The following is a 15,826-nucleotide window of genomic DNA, read 5'->3' as shown; positions in this document are numbered from 1 at the left end:
AGATGTGCAGTGGGAGGATGTTGTGGGAACACAGCTGCTGTCTAACCTTCTTCTTTGAGTAAACGGAGTCAGTAACAGCTTGTGTGTGTTTGATATTTTTTCTAGAGACCCCATGTTAACAGTTGTAGATCAAACTTTGTGGACTGATATATACCAAATATAAGTAAGTGATATACTTACTTAGCTAATTACCAAATTGAGCTAAAATATCTTACTTCTGCTCTATGAATAGTCACAAAACCACACATTAATAAATGTAACTAAAATAGTTGAAAAGAAAGCTTTATATTTGCTAGGTTCCACTGGACAACAACTTGCATTAAAAAACAAGGCAAGGTTTCCACTGTCTTCCTTTTTCAAAGTATTTGAAGTTTCTCAATCTGAACTGAGAAATTACAAAGTATCATATTTTTACCAGCATGAGTACAAATTGCTGACGTGAGTGATCGGCATTGAAATCTATACCAATAAATCACAGATATGTCTGCAGGGTGGATAGGAAAGGTATGCATCAGATGGGAGCAGACAAACTGAAGTTCTCTCCTCCTTGAACAAGATGGGCTCCGCTCCATACGCAACAGCCCAATGTTCAAGGCCAGCACTGTAAATCCCCCCCCCCCCGATTTCCTGTGTGTAGTGATGACTCATTTGGAGATGCTTGGGTCTGACTACTAAGGCAGAGTTTACAGAATGACAGTGAAAGCTTGATAAAATCGTATAGTGAATGCAAAAGAAACACAGAAAACATTGAGGCACAAAATCAGCTGGAAAAACATATGCTCAATTTATAAACCCCCCCAAGGATGCCAAAACCAATCCAATAGGGTCCAATTCTGCCGAACAGTTGCTTAAATATATTGTTCATCTAAGCAATAATGCTCATTATGCAACTTGCAAAACACATGTAAGTTGGCATCTATAATTTTCTGAATAAGTTGGATCCACAATGTTAAATTCTAACTAAAAACGAGGAAGTACTCAACATTTCTAGTTTCAGAATGTGGTTTTATGGGCTTTCAAATTATTTGCTCCTTCATAAACTGATAACAATGTCTATTTATTTTTGTTGAAGTTCAACAATCTAAACCAATCTCAACTGCTCAACTCCTAATATTAAACTAAACACTTGCAGCTTTTCAAACTATATCATTTTCACAGTTTACACTCAGGATTCCACTTCAATATTTCAAGCTCAATTTATTTCTTAATATTTATATTAATATTTATAACCATTTTGGCTAATCACATATTTTCATATGATATGACATACATTATCAGACTAGTCACGGGTGCATCTCTATTTACAGGCTCTGTGGCTGTGTGTGTTACTGCTCATGCTTCCATGTAAAGACAACTCATCTCTCATGTTGGGAGGTGAGAACATATCCTGCTCATTATCGCCGGGATATGCTGATTACAGGCTGGATTTATGGAGCTCTGAGGCCACAATCCCCCTGCTTTGGCCAGGCCTCTGATGCCATGTAGACTCAGAGGCAGAGGAGGACAGGGTGGAAGAAGAGGAAGAAGAGGGGAGGGTGGAGGATAACAGTAGAGAAAGGACAACTGTGTTAGGAGACAAAACATTTGAGAATAGTTAATGAGGACAGAAAAAGAAAGGAGGACAAGGGGGAGCAACAGGGGAGATGAAGGTGGAAGGGGCAGCAGAGCAAAGGAAAAAAGCTTTTATTTGTTATAAACACATATTTGATCACATTGAGATTTAAATTGCACTCAACCACAAAATGTTTTTAATACTATGCTAATCTTTAGTTTGAAGCTTTGGTATATATTTTTGTCACACATTTAAACATGGTTTATCCACTTACCTTTTCCTTTTTTACGTTTGCATTGAGGGAAAAAGGTAAAAAGGTCAGTGCTGCTATTTGACACTTTTTTAAAAGCCGATTTCAGTAAACAGCCAAAGCAATAAGCCTATAATAATTTAAGCTCACAGGTTGTTCTGCAGCTTAACTCCAGTTCAGCAAATGGGAATTCAAATCTGAGCAGATATCTTGGGCATGCTGTTCATTTTCATGTCACCATACTTAAATCATGTGATAAATACATGTCTGAGCAACATATCCTGATGTTTGAAACGTATTGTGTGGAGTTACATTATTTAGCCTAAAATTAAAACTTTTTTTTTTTTAAGAAAGCTGTTAAAAACTGAAATGTCTTATTTTCACAAACACAATACAATGCGTCTCCATTAAGCTCTGCATTACATATTTTAATGTACTTTTACACATCATTAAAGAGACTTTCATCCCACTTTATTACTGTACAGAATGAGTCCATACAACTGTGTCAACCCCTTATTGTTACAGAAGCATCTGGATGTTAATAATGGCCTGATGTTCTTTATGAATGTGTCATATTGATAATCTTCGTATGTGTTATTTGTAATCATGTTGTTAAAAAACATGACAGAGACGACCTTTACATAGTGATTATATGTTTTGAACACTTTACTATTATATTACTCTGAGTCTCAACTTACAGCGTTTCCACAGATACGGATATCATGATTTTATTTTAGACATCAATAAGTTGAAAGCAGGGGAAGAATTCTGAACATATCATTGTCAATAAAACAGGCTGGTTTTACCTCAGAAAGGCTGAGGACCATATTGGTTGTATTCTCAGTTTTACTGTCCTGTATACATGTGACGTGACCGCTGGGTGGCACTGTAGTAACTGCAGTACCGGGAAAATAAAACTCGAATTGCTCTTACGTCATCTCCGAGCGACTGTTAACCATCCAGATACCACCATGGCCGAAACTGAGTATGTAATTGTGTTCAATGTAATCTATCGCAATCCGTTCTTTATCTGCTTGCATTTGTTTTGTTTCGAGTCTCTTTAACAAGTCAAGGTTTTACCGGTTGAATCTAAAGCCATATTGATCGCAATAATTGTTAGAAGCCGTTGTCATGGTTAGAAGAAGTTTGCAGAATCCGGATTTCACGAGTCCACTCCACGGAGAGATCATGGCGTGATTTAAAGTTAATATCCGAAACTAGTTGTTTGTAGTGTGTTCTTGGTAGTTTAATGCTGTATGTTCTTTGGATAGATTACATAATCCCCACACGTAAAGCTGAAGCTGCATGTACACACATGCACACACATGTATATCTGTTGATCAGTGTGTGTGCTCCTGTTGGCAGGTCAAAGAAGGTGATCAAGTTGGTTCCTGAGTATCTGCTGAAGAAGAGGAAAGCATACCAGGCCATCAAAGCCACTCAGGCTAAGATAGCACTGCTCGAGAAGAGAAAGGTAAGAGAGCAGGCTGTAAGAAAGTGTTAACAGTCACCTGATGCAGGCTCAACTGTGCATACTACTTGTTTTAATGTACTGCTGGATGTTTCCCATGTCTACACCATTTCAGATATCAAAAGGAAAACCATTAAAGTTTAAACGATTAGAAGATTTCTTGAAAGACAGCCACAGGAAGCATCGTGATGAAACTCGCATCCAGAGGAGTCAGCAGCGCCCCCCCGGGCCCCTGCCCTCCGCCAAGAACAGGCTGGCCTTCGCTGTGCGCATCAGAGAGTGAGTACTGTCAGAGGATTGTCCTGCCTCCTCTGGCTCTAACTTTCAGGACTTCCCTTTTTAAGATTGAGTGTCGATTTAAATTCAGCTTGTTTTAAATTGGACTTGAAGGTAAGAATGGAGAAACAAGCTCGAGTGCGCTAGAATTTGAAAGTACACAGTCGAAAAAAATCTGCCCCTTCCTTCAGACTTCCTTACAGGGCCCCTCCTCCAACACACACGAACGCACCCATGACACATGAGGGCACGAGATAAGTTTGTGCATGAGATGGAAGGCTGACAGGCAGGTAGGCCATCCAATTATCTGACCCGGGCCGGCTCAGATGATTGGACTTGCTTTTTACAGCGCCGTGGCTTCCGCAGATGAAATATTTGTATATGTTTATTTTCAAAGCATTTAATGTATTCATTGCTATTGGGATGTTAAGAGCATTCCATGGAATATAACAAGTGTTTCTGAAGTGAATTACCTACCTTACCTTTAATGAAGAATACAGGATCTTCAAAAAGGCTGGAGATTAACTTGACATATGCCCCAAGTGGATAGTAAGAGCAACTCTGTGCACCTTTTTTAAGGATGTCACAATTCTAAAACCAACCAAAACTCAAAGAGTAATATGTCGTGGGCAGTTTGTCAACGTCTCCGGTCTCACCTCCTGCCAAGAGATATATTTTGTTATATCATCCATAGTGCTATAAAACGTGACTCTCACACAGGTTAAAGTGAATATGGCTATGTAGTCCCCCCGAACTACTGCGGTTTCCCTCTAGTGCACACAGACAATGCTGCTGCTTCCAGCCCTCAATGAATAATTTAACGACTGTTTTGCAGCTAACTGCAAATGCAACAGTCAAGATGCCCAATCTCCACTACTCATGGTCCGCATGTATCTTTTTTGTACAGCAGCCTTTTTTGTACAGCAATATGCTCCTACAAAGAGTGTACGCTGCAAGCCACAGCCAAACCATGCCTGACTTTTCACAGCGATGGTGTCTGCTGCGCAACATTTTTCCTGAATTAGTTCTTAATGTTGGTTGAGATTTAAATGCCGTCTATGGTTATGATTTGTTAATTGAAATATTTTAATGTAGTGCAATGTTAATTCCCAGTCCGACTCATCTATTGCAGTAGCCCACTGGCTCAGTGGGCTACTGCGTTGATCTTCAGATCAGAGGAGCACTGGTTTGAGTCCCACTGCAGTCTGCATGTCATTGTGTCCTTGGACAAGACACTTCAGCCCAGATTGCTCATGTGGGGATTGTCCACTATACTTAATGTATATAAGTCGCTTTGGATAAAAGTGTCTACCAAATGACATGTGATGGAATATTATACATCTCATTCTATTTTGTTAATCTTGATGATGTTCTCCTGTTAGGATTAAAGGTGTCAGTCCAAAGGTGATGAAGATGGTTCACATGTTGAGGCTGAGGAAGATCTTCAGCGGGACCTTTGTCAAAATCAACAAGACCTCAGTAGCAATGATGAAGATGCTGGAGCCTTATGTGGCCTGGGGGTGAGTGATGAGTGACTGAAATGTTAAGCGTAGTTTTCTTTTGTTTTGCTTATAATAAACCTATGTAATTTTTCCAACAGATTTCCCAACTTGAAGTCTGTTCGTGAGCTCGTCCTGAAGAGAGGACAGACTAGGGTTGGCCGGAGGAGAGTTCCTCTCACAGACAACACCTTCATTGAGCAACACATGGGTGAGTCTCTTCCTCAGCCACATGATGATGGCAGGCTCACCACCAGCACACACATCAACAGGGCTCAACGCTAACTTTTAAAAGTGGTTGCCAGGCTGGCAACCAGGCATCAGCTTTTGGTTGCCAAAACTGAAAATACAGTTGCCATTTTTAGTCACCTTATATCTTAAATAATTAAGATACTATACAGTTATACATCAACTTAATAATGAACAATGTGACACAAAAGAATGTTCAAATGCTTTACAATAAGTAATTAACACAATTATTTGAAACTAAAGTGGTAGTAAACTTGTCCACCCTCAATTGCTGGTATACAAAATACCAGTAGTGCAGCTGTTATCATGTTCTTCACAGATCCCTCACAAATGAATTGAGCAAGTCACTAGTTTTGTCATCCGTTGTTTCCCTTTTCAAATGTGGGTTCTCTTGACCTTTGTGCTGACCCCCACCATAGACCCATTGGCCCTTCAGCATTGAAGTCTTGGATTGGCCAGACTAATACATTTCTAATGTTAAATAAATGAAAAGCATTCACAGACAAGAATTAGATATTAATGATTAATGCTGTAAATTACCTTTTAATATGTCTAACTATATTTAAAATGTGTTACCTTTTTATATAAGTGATTATATTTGTATGCTACGGAGCCCCTAAAGCAGGGGTGGGGAACCTTTTTCCTCTCAAGGGCCATTTCAATTATTTCAACATCCTCCGAGGGCCGTATAAATTATTTACCGCTGCTTAAAAAAACTAAAATCACAGCCCATTCATTTGGCCTTTCTTTCATGCTGTGCAAAGAAAAAGCAACCTCTTAATCCAGATATCTTGCCATGACTCACGTATGCGTGCACGGTTGTGGCATGACCACCAAAACAGAAATATATGGACACAAGATGTGTGAAATTTAGTTTCCTATCCATATGAACATGATTTAAAGTGGGGGGGGGACCTAACCTCCTCTAGGGGGGTATGGGGGCATGCTCCTCCGGGAAGATTTTTTTTTAAATGTTGAAGTTAAAAGCATCAATCTGGTGCACTTTGAGAGCAACATTAAGAGATCTATGGATACATCTCTCAACACCCATATGAAACGGAACTGTAAGGAGATTTATTTTTCTTTATGGATATTTTACAAATCACTCCCCTTTCAAACTGTATTCTTGTTTATTAATAACAACTTTTTTTTACTGTCATAAAGTATTTTATACCTGTTTACTTTATTCTCTTATTTTTTTATAACTATAATGATCATATAAAGATGTGCCTTTACCTCAATGGTTGTAGAAAAAGCTTCTTATATTCGTTAGCATAACTAGCTAACCAGATGCTAATAACAACAAAGTTATTGACTGTATGATCAGTGTGACAGATGGAGAAATCGCCACTGGGCTCACAACTAAAGACACAGCCACGCAAAAACTGCGGCATGTGGCATGCTCCTTATCTGAAGTGCCGGAGCCGTGCTCTCCGACAGAACTGCACCCCTGTCAGACGAGACCATGGACATATACCACGTGATGACACGTTAGGCTCGTGTTGTGTTCAAGGACCCTGATCTTGGCCAGGAAAAACAGGCTCTCGCTTGTTTAATTCTTTTGCGGTCTAGATTTCTTTTTTGCGTGTATTTATAAATTACCTCGAGGGTCGTATCAAATTGTCTCGCGGGCCGTATACGGCCCGGGGGCCGGAGGTTCCCCACCCCTGCCCTAAAGGGACATGAAAAAACAAAAAAAAGAGAAAAAAAAAAAGTCAGGGTAACAGGTTAGTATCTCGTGCGATACTAACCCGTTATCCTGACTTTTTTTGGGGGAGAAAGTTACCGGTGCGCCAAGGAGGAAGTGAAGCGCACAGGATACAACCATTTCATTGCAGACTGTTATGTTTACGTGGGGAAATGACAGTGCATTATTTGAGATATATTTCGTACTCAGACTTCACTTTAAGGACATTTCGGCCAGGGGTGTGTGGTTACTCCAGGAGGCAGCGAGACGTGTAACTCAGAGAAGAGCAGCACCAGCGCTCAAAGAGCTTTTACGCACCGCCTTCTGTGTTTACCTTCATTGAACAGCTATAAAGAGGGATCACAGGCTGTTTTAACCACACACACCTCTACACACACACCGAACTGCCCGATTACTCCCCCTTTTATTAGTTTTATGGAGGAGATCGCTGGTCATCAGGACGCATGATGGGCGGACTAGGACTAAAAATCAGCCCGGGAATCTCACCCTGCCCAGCCGACGTAAACTGTCAACGGGGCTCTGTGTGTGTGTGTGTGTTTTGAGTGTTTGTTTCGCTATAAAAAAGCTGCGGGGGAAGCAGGTACTCTGCGAGTCACGGACATTAATTCATAGATCAAAGCAGACTGGTTTACAAACTCTCCTGTTTTGCCAATCCGGTGCTTAAACCAATAGCTCTGCACCTCTGGCCGAAATGTCCTTAAAATTAAGTCTGACTTCAAAATATAGTCTATCTCAAATAATGTATGCTCTGTCATTTCCCCACGTAAACATAACCGTCTGCAATGAAATGGTTGTCTAATGTGTGTTCCACTTCCTCCTTGGTGCATCGGTAACTTTCTCAAAAAAAATAAAGTCAGGAAAACGGATTTGTTTCTCGTGCGCACGAGAAACGAATCCGTTTTCCTGACTTTATTTTTTTCTCTATTTCCTTTTTTTTCCATGTCCCTTTAAGGGCTCCGTAGTATGCCAATATTGTCCTATGGTAAAGTTTCGTTTTGCACTTTTGTTTTGGTAGTAATAAGATCGGGACTCTTATTTTGAAGGAACTTTTACCGGAAGTGAATGCACAACGTAGCAGAATGTACATATATATTTAGTGTCCAAAGACCTTACAGATGTCCTCTTTGCTTTTCGTTCGGGTTCACCTTGCGCTTTATCAGTTGAATCACTTTGAACATTCGTTTGAGATGTTGACGGGTTGGCCGGACTTTTTACCCCACAGTCAAACAACTTAATTTGCTTCGCCTTTTTTTGTAAAACAAACACACGGCGCACGCGAGTAAAAGTGCATCGCTTTCTGGCTCCGTAATCACACCAATGCACGTGCAACTTAAGCATCAGGTTCCGACTGGTCACAACAATCCTTAAATATCACTCTTAATACAACAAATAATTAACATTTATCTATTTTGGGGAACACATTTTGCTGTTGCTGTCCTTATCTCTTTCTGAATGGTTGCCAATGGCAACCGTTACTGTCGAGCCCTGCATTAGGCTAAAGTTTCCATCATGCTCATCAGTGAGTGCTAACCACTGATTGTTACATTCGATCCACTCAAAGGATCATTTAAAGCGTGTGTGCTGAAATACTTGAAGGTATTTAAAGGATTCAAAAATGTTATTTGTATTTGCACTATCCCTAGTGAAAAATAGCTACAGTGTAGCTTTGGCATTAAAAATCGTACGGCCTAGGCTACTCCAACAAAGCAATTCAAGATTAAATATTGCAAGCAAAAATATAAATAAGGTGTTGCAAGTGAGTTGTATGCGAGTAAGTGCAGAAATAAGTAAATTATAGATAGGTTATATTGAATAAGATATGCCAAAAACAAAGTCAAAAGAAACTAGTGGCCCAAAACACTGCATTTTGTTATAAAATAAGTGGATGCAGCTGGTCAGGATACACTCCATAGTAAAAGTGTAGAAGTTGCAGAGTATCCTGGAGATCAGATTGAATCTCCGCAGCCTGCGGAGGAAGAAGAGCCGCTGTCAAGATACTTGGGTAATTCCACGGTTGTGATGAGAACATGTCAGGTACTCAGTGAGGTCAACCCTGAGAAACCTAAAGCTGCTGACTCTCTCCTCTGTATTCCTTATAATTGCGTGTCCTTCTGTCCCTTCTGTCTTCTTATCATCCACAATCAGCTCCTTGGTTTTGCTGACGTTGATGGAGATTGTTCTCCTGGCACCAAGATATCAGGGGTCTGTCCTCCGCTTTGTACGCCGTCTCGTTGCCGTCGGTGATCAGGCCGGTGACGGTCGTGTCGTCAGCAATATAGTATAGCATCGAGCAAATAGTTGTAAAGGTTTACATTAAATAAATAATATTGTTCATCTATTGACGCAGAATAAGGAAATGTAATGTTTGTATTTTTATGTCTTTAATAACAAGTTTAGGGTTTAGACTGGCTAATGAATTAAGGTTAAAACAATTATAAAGAGTGGAATAAAAATTATTATATTATTAAGCTTTATGAAAAATACAGAAGGTGTTAAGCATTTCTTCATAGCTTGTATTTGCATGTTCGTTCTGTCCTTTTGACACTCCTTCCCATTACTCAACTCCTCTACCACTTTTCCCCAGGTAAACATGGTATCATCTGTTTGGAGGACTTGATTCACGAGATCTACTTGGTTGGTAAAGGCTTCCGGGCTGCCAACAACTTCCTGTTGCCGTTCAAGCTGTCAGTGGCTCGTCATGCTGCCAAGGATAAGGCTGGGCTTCTGAAGGACCTGGGAAATCCTGGATTTCGCAATACAGACATTAATGCTATCATCAGACAACTCAACTGAGGGACCAATGCAAGATGGACACTCTGTCGAATCTATAAGGATGCTTTATTTCTTACCAAGCAAATGCCAACAAAACAAGATATAACATATATATATATATAACAAAATGTGTTTGGTTTGTTTATTTGGTAGAGAAGCTCATGTATTTCACCCCGAGTCCTATTTCATATAAATATATCTGTAAGGCCTTTTTTCTGGTTCCAAGCTGAGAGACATCACAAGGAAATACAAGTCAGACTGGACTCGCAGTCAATCTTTCAAAAAATAATTTAATAGTTTTCAGTGTGTTAATATTGGTTAATGATTGTTAATATGTTGTATTTACAATAAACCCTTTTTTTCCCAATGAAATATGTTTGACACAAGATGAGTTGTCACTGGTTTCCACAGGGGACCTGATATGTGGATTCCCTACTCCACTGCTAGCCCTAATGTATAATACTACTCTATACTCACCTGTAGATTTGATCAACGGGAAAGCAACGTTACGTAATGGTTTCCTTAACGGCCAAAAAAACCCACATTGATTAGGATTAGGGTTTATTATTATGAGGAAATGGGGCAGTAGATGGCGATGTTTTCACAGCCTGCTCCTCCCCTGGTGTCAGTGTCACTAGATCCAATGAGACCTGAGTCAGCAGGGAAGTTGAGGGGGATACTGCTGCGCGTCAGCGGTGCGCACTGGGACTGAGGCGGTCACTGAATGATGTGCTCCCTGGTCGACGATATTCATGTCAGATAGATTTTGAAAACAACAGGTAAGAACGAGACAGTGGTGTGTTGGTGTTCTGCAGACAGTCATTAAATCTACCAAATAAAGGACTTGCCATGGAGATTTATTTTACACAGACTGACGTCATGAATAAGATTAACCGACCACTTTCACTTCATGTCATCCAGTTTCAATCACAACAAACACACATAAGCGTTGTCTTGACTAAACTGCAACGTTTATATTCAGTGTAGTTTAAACAACTGGCAGCACGTTTTCCGCTGGTGAGGGCTAGTTTACGAGGGGCACGTGAAGGCAGCACCCAGTTGGATGTCAAGGAGAGTGGGCGGTCCTTCACCGCACGACCCCACGCGCACATCCCATCGAGTATCCCAATGATATACTGTCTTGATGCCGAGGGTCCTTTCAGTGCAGAGGACAATCCGAGCTCAGGCCGTCAGACCGCTGAACCCACGCGGTGTTCATAGGAAGACGGTTACAACACTTCTGAAGCGTGACGTCACTGGAGGCTCGAGTTTACCGGGTAGGCTCACGTTGGTGCACGCGGTTGTAGCATGAAGTAGGAGCATGTGTTCTGGTTATTAACGTTAAACATGACACAGGACCGCGCGAACTCTGGGTTCTGGTACTGTCATGCCGATTTTAACAGTTGTCAGTGTCGCTAGCAGTCACTGCATCTCAATGAATGACATGTTCGCGTGTGTGCTGAGGGTCTGTCTATAGAACATGTCCGTTATACACTAATCTTGTGTCAGTAAACGAAGCGTTAGAGGGATACATGTGTGAAGACGTATATTGGTTTATCATAAATACATAGTGCAAATGAAACACATAATAAAATGCCAAGCGAATAACAATACAAAACTGAAAAAGACAGTTATAAAAATACAAGTTGGAACCCAGTGCAGGATATGAATAGTTTTTTTGATTTAATAAAAGGCAGAGGCAAAAAGAAAAAGTCTTAAATGTTCATTTAAAGAAGTTAAAGTTGCAGCGGACCTGGTAGGGATTATAATGTGGCAGATCAGAAATGTATTTTGGCCCTAAACCATTCAGTGCCTTCTTAACCTGTTGCGGCTGGTGCATTTTCCACCAGTGGGGGCTCTACCAAAAATGTAAGCAAACGTATACACAAAGTAAAAACCTATTTCGTATAACAACGCAGCGCTAGCTCAAAGGCACCACAGAACTTGATGCAGTCTATTATTTTAGAAAGGATGTACCTGTTTTAGTCAACCGCCTTATTACTATCCTGTAGGCTTCATTGGACAACTGTGTTTACTTTCCTAAACATGGCTAGTCACATAGCATCATCCATGTGGACTCTAGTTTGTTCAGGCCTTTTAGTTTTTCTCGATATTTAGATGTCTCCTTAAATCTTATTTGAACTGTAGGCTACTTATTATAACATGGCACCTCTGCATGTGTTACATCAAAAATGTTCAGGACAGTCTCTGGTCTTCCTAGAAAGACAAGTCACTCACCTTAGCACTGTGTGATGAGATCATTAACATTTGACATCCGATTTTTGGAAATCTTCAAAACTCTTGTGAAAACACAGATTTACTCATTTGTTTTACTCACAATTGTTTTGGTGTTTTAGATTTAGTTTACCAAAGTCTTAGGATCACAAAAGTAGTGAAATATATGAATTACACTGTATATAAATGTGAAATTCATGTCTAAAATGAAAATTAGTAAATTCGAATTTTGAGTAAAATAGTTGTTTATCACTCTACTTTCATCACAGCAGGGACTGAGATACATCAGGACTGCCCAATGACTTAAAGATCACATGTCATGGCCATTTCTACTGATCATAATTCCATTGTTGAGGTCCACAAAAATAGATTTATACTGTGCAATTTTCCAAACTCACATTGGTTTCTCATACAGGATCTCTGTAAAGTATGTGTATTCACCGGTATTCACTCTGTCCTAAACGGCTTGTTGGAGCTCCTGCCCCCCCCCCCCTGTGAGCCCAGTGTGCTCTGATTGGTCGTTTTTGACTCTGCAGAGCGTTTACATGCATAAAAACCTTCATAACACACGAGGGGACGGGTAATAACCGGAAAAGCATGACATGGGACCTTTAATATTACATACCAAGGTTCAAGTGATGGTTACAAATACTAATTGAGCATTAGCACTTTTTTCAACCAACAATTTATTATTAATACGTTTTTTTCAACCAACTATTTATATAAATATAAGAAACTGGAAAATCTCTTTATTTACAATATTGAAAATCAGAACTTTTTCAACCAACTATTCATTATAAATGTAAAGACAGGGGGAGCAGTGTTGGGTGGCAGGGTCTTTGTCTGTCTTCCAAGACAGTGGAGCTGGTTGCTGTGTAGGTGGGGGTGATGGTGGCTGTGTTGGAGGAAACTGTGCTATACGAGACCTCCTTTGTGTCTGGGTTGATGGTGATGGCTGTAGCAGAGCCTTTGTGCTGAGGTGTATCTTGACCTGGTGGCAGGCACGGATGGAGGTGGAGGCAGCTGTGGTGGAGGCAGCTGTAGTGATGCTGGTCCGCTGGTCCTTGGTGGTGATGGCAGTGATGAAGGCCCTTGAGCCACGGTAGATAAACGCCACCTGTGGGCCACTAGGCCCAGGCAGCTGTAAAACCTCTGTGTAAAACAAATTAAAAGGACAATAATAACTACTAAGTTCATTGAAATAAAGTTAAAGTGGAATGTTTCTCAAGCACAAATAACAATGCATCACTAAAAATAAAGTTTGGGAGGTGGGACAGGAATCTCTCTCCCTCTCACACACACACACACACACACACACACACACACACACACACACACACGCACACACACGCGCGCACACGCACACGCACACAACAACAAAAGTATTTCCAGTTACTTTATATTCAGTATAAAATCACAGACACACATATACATATATCTATAACAAAGTCTCATCTGTACAATACAGTATGGTAAAATAATCACAGAAACATATATAAATAAGTCTATGACAAAATCTCATCTGTACAGAACAGTATGATAAATTACATGCCTATAGCCACTGCAAATGTCTCCGTTGTGGGACGAAAAAAAGCATTATCTTATTCATCTACACATGTAACCTCACTTTTAAACACCAAAATAATGTTTACACATAACAAAACTAGTTAGTAAACATTTACTAATGGAGTCTATTTTGTCCCAAAAAAAGTTCATGACTCGATAACAAAAAATGATCAATACACCTAATGTTCATTTTTCGCGGTGTTCCCAATATAGTGCAAGTACTACTATTACTGTAATATTTACACTTACCCATGTTCAAATGGATCCTTATCCTAGGGCTGTGCAATTCATCGTATTTTAATCTCGATTAAGAAAACAACGTAATCGAAATAAAAAGATTATTTTGCTGCATTCCCTTTCGCATTGATGCTCTCAATTTGTCTTGCGTTATACATCCTCGCCGCATTTGCGCTTTCGGCCCTCCCTAAAAGCTCTCTCGGCCAGGTTGTGAGTAGGGTTGGGTACCGAAATCCGGTTCCGTTTCCAACATTTCGATTCCATCTGTATCGTTTAGAAATGTTAGTTTCGGTTCTGCTTATCGATTCCCAAGGAAATGCATCTGGCCGCTTTGTGTGCTGTTACAGGATGGGGCGGGACGTGTAGCACAGTGGCAGGGTTGGGAAGCAAAACTCGGTTCCGAGTAAGAACAAATAACAATTGTCCGGTACCGCGATTAATCTCTCAATTCAATTCAAAGGGGCTTTATTGGAATGAAAGTTAAATGAAACAATATTGCCAAAGCATCAAAATACAAAATAATTAACAACATCAACATACATTTCAAATTTGTACATATTATTGATATCTATATATATATATATATATATATATATATATATATATATATATACACAGTGATACAATTACACTTCAACACACATGTGTGTTTTATTGGGTGCTCTCTCTCTCGGTGCAGCTCAGCATCTGTCTCTCTCTCTCCCTCTGTATCTCTCTCTCTCTCAGCTGATCGGTGCAGCTCAGCTGATCGGTGCCGCTCAGGGTCTCTCTCTCTCTTTCAGCTGATCGGTGCAGCTCAGCGTCTCTCTCTCTCTCAGCTGATCGGTGCAGCTCAGCGTCTCTCTCTCTCTCTCTCTCTCTCTCTCTCTCTCTCTCTCTCGCTCTCAGCTGATCGGTGCATGGGAGCCTGCTTGCAGGCAGCAGTCTCAGGACACCTGCACTCGGAGGACACCTTCAGTCTCAGGACAGGAAGTGCACGCTAAGAATTCCATAATAAAATCGCCACTATTAGTAAAGCGCCACTTTCCAAACAGGAAATGCACGCAAAAACAAAATAAAATCGTATCGTGACACTTATTATCTATATATATTAGGGGTGTAACGGTTCACAAACATTTCGGTTCGTTTTAAAAAAAAAATATTATTAAACTGTGAATAATGTATTCACTCAAATAAATACAAAATATAATAAAATAAACATTAAGGTGCAGCATTTCGATGAACTGAAATAATCTGTATTTGAACGTTACACTCTTAAAACTACTGGGTTAAAAAATAACCCAATCATAACCCAGCTACTGGACAGAACACACGCTGGGTTGTCTTAACCCATGTGCTGGGTTGAATCATTTTCACCCATGTGCTTGGGTTGTTTATTTGACCCAAGCTAGTGATTGAAATTAACTATACCACTGGGTTAAATATAAACCATACATTGGGTTGTTCATTTGACCCAAGCTAGTGATTGAAATTAACTATACCACTGGGTTAAATATAAACCATACATTGGGTTGTTCATTTGACCCAAGCTAGTGATTGAAATTAACTATACCACTGGGTTAAATATAAACCATACATTGGGTTGTTCATTTGACCCAAGCTAGTGATTGAAATTAACTATACCACTGAGTTAAATATAAACCATACATTGGGTTGTTCATTTGACCCAAGCTAGTGATTGAAATTAACTATACCACTGGGTTAAATATAAACCATACATTGGGTTGTTAATTTGACCCAAGCTAGTGATTGAAATTAACTTTACCACTGGGTTAAATATAAACCATACATTGGGTTGTTTATTTGACCCAAGCTAGTGATTGAAATTAACTATACCACTGGGTTAAATATAAACCATACATTGGGTTGTTAATTTGACCCAAGCTATTGATTGAAATTAACTATATTGTTGGGCTAAATATAATATAATAATAATGTATAATAGTGTAATGAATTATCTCCAAACACACGGTATATATATATATATATATATATATATATATATATATAT

At 39.8% G+C, this 15,826-nt stretch overlaps 2 protein-coding genes across 6 annotated transcripts in view; both read left to right on the top strand.

The window, feature by feature from the left end:
* Positions 1–2,672: 2,672 nt before the first annotated feature.
* Positions 2,673–10,149, top strand: rpl7l1 (ribosomal protein L7-like 1). The gene is made up of 6 exons (XM_079642368.1): positions 2,673–2,787; positions 3,168–3,276; positions 3,389–3,552; positions 4,932–5,069; positions 5,150–5,259; positions 9,590–10,149. Exons 1-6 carry the CDS (start codon positions 2,774–2,776, stop codon positions 9,796–9,798), a joined length of 744 nt encoding a protein of 247 aa, XP_079498494.1. The 5' UTR covers positions 2,673–2,773; the 3' UTR covers positions 9,799–10,149.
* A 149-nt stretch (positions 10,150–10,298) lies between these two features.
* Positions 10,299–15,826, top strand: part of slc5a6a (solute carrier family 5 member 6a) — a 160,875-nt gene continuing 155,347 nt past the window's right edge. For 3 of the 5 annotated variants that reach the window (XM_079642360.1, XM_079642353.1, XM_079642354.1), the window contains exon 1: positions 10,299–11,054. The gene's annotated coding sequence lies outside the window, so the exon portion shown is untranslated. The remainder of the gene's footprint in view (positions 11,055–15,826) is intronic. The other 2 variants (XM_079642359.1, XM_079642356.1) reach the window with 1 other exon arrangement.

The sequence above is a fragment of the Notothenia rossii genome (assembly GCF_949606895.1).
Source record: "Notothenia rossii genome assembly, chromosome: 8".
NCBI lineage: Eukaryota > Metazoa > Chordata > Actinopteri > Perciformes > Nototheniidae > Notothenia > Notothenia rossii.
The sequence above is the reverse complement of the archived record's forward strand: the minus strand, read 5'-3'. Positions and strand labels throughout refer to the sequence as shown.

Bases quoted from the DNA above. Each gene is read 5' to 3' on its own strand.
- rpl7l1 (XM_079642368.1), top strand. The intron at 3,277-3,388 runs GTAAGAGAGCAG...ACACCATTTCAG, and splicing joins CACTGCTCGAGAAGAGAAAG to ATATCAAAAGGAAAACCATT. The intron at 5,070-5,149 runs GTGAGTGATGAG...TTTTTCCAACAG, and splicing joins GAGCCTTATGTGGCCTGGGG to ATTTCCCAACTTGAAGTCTG.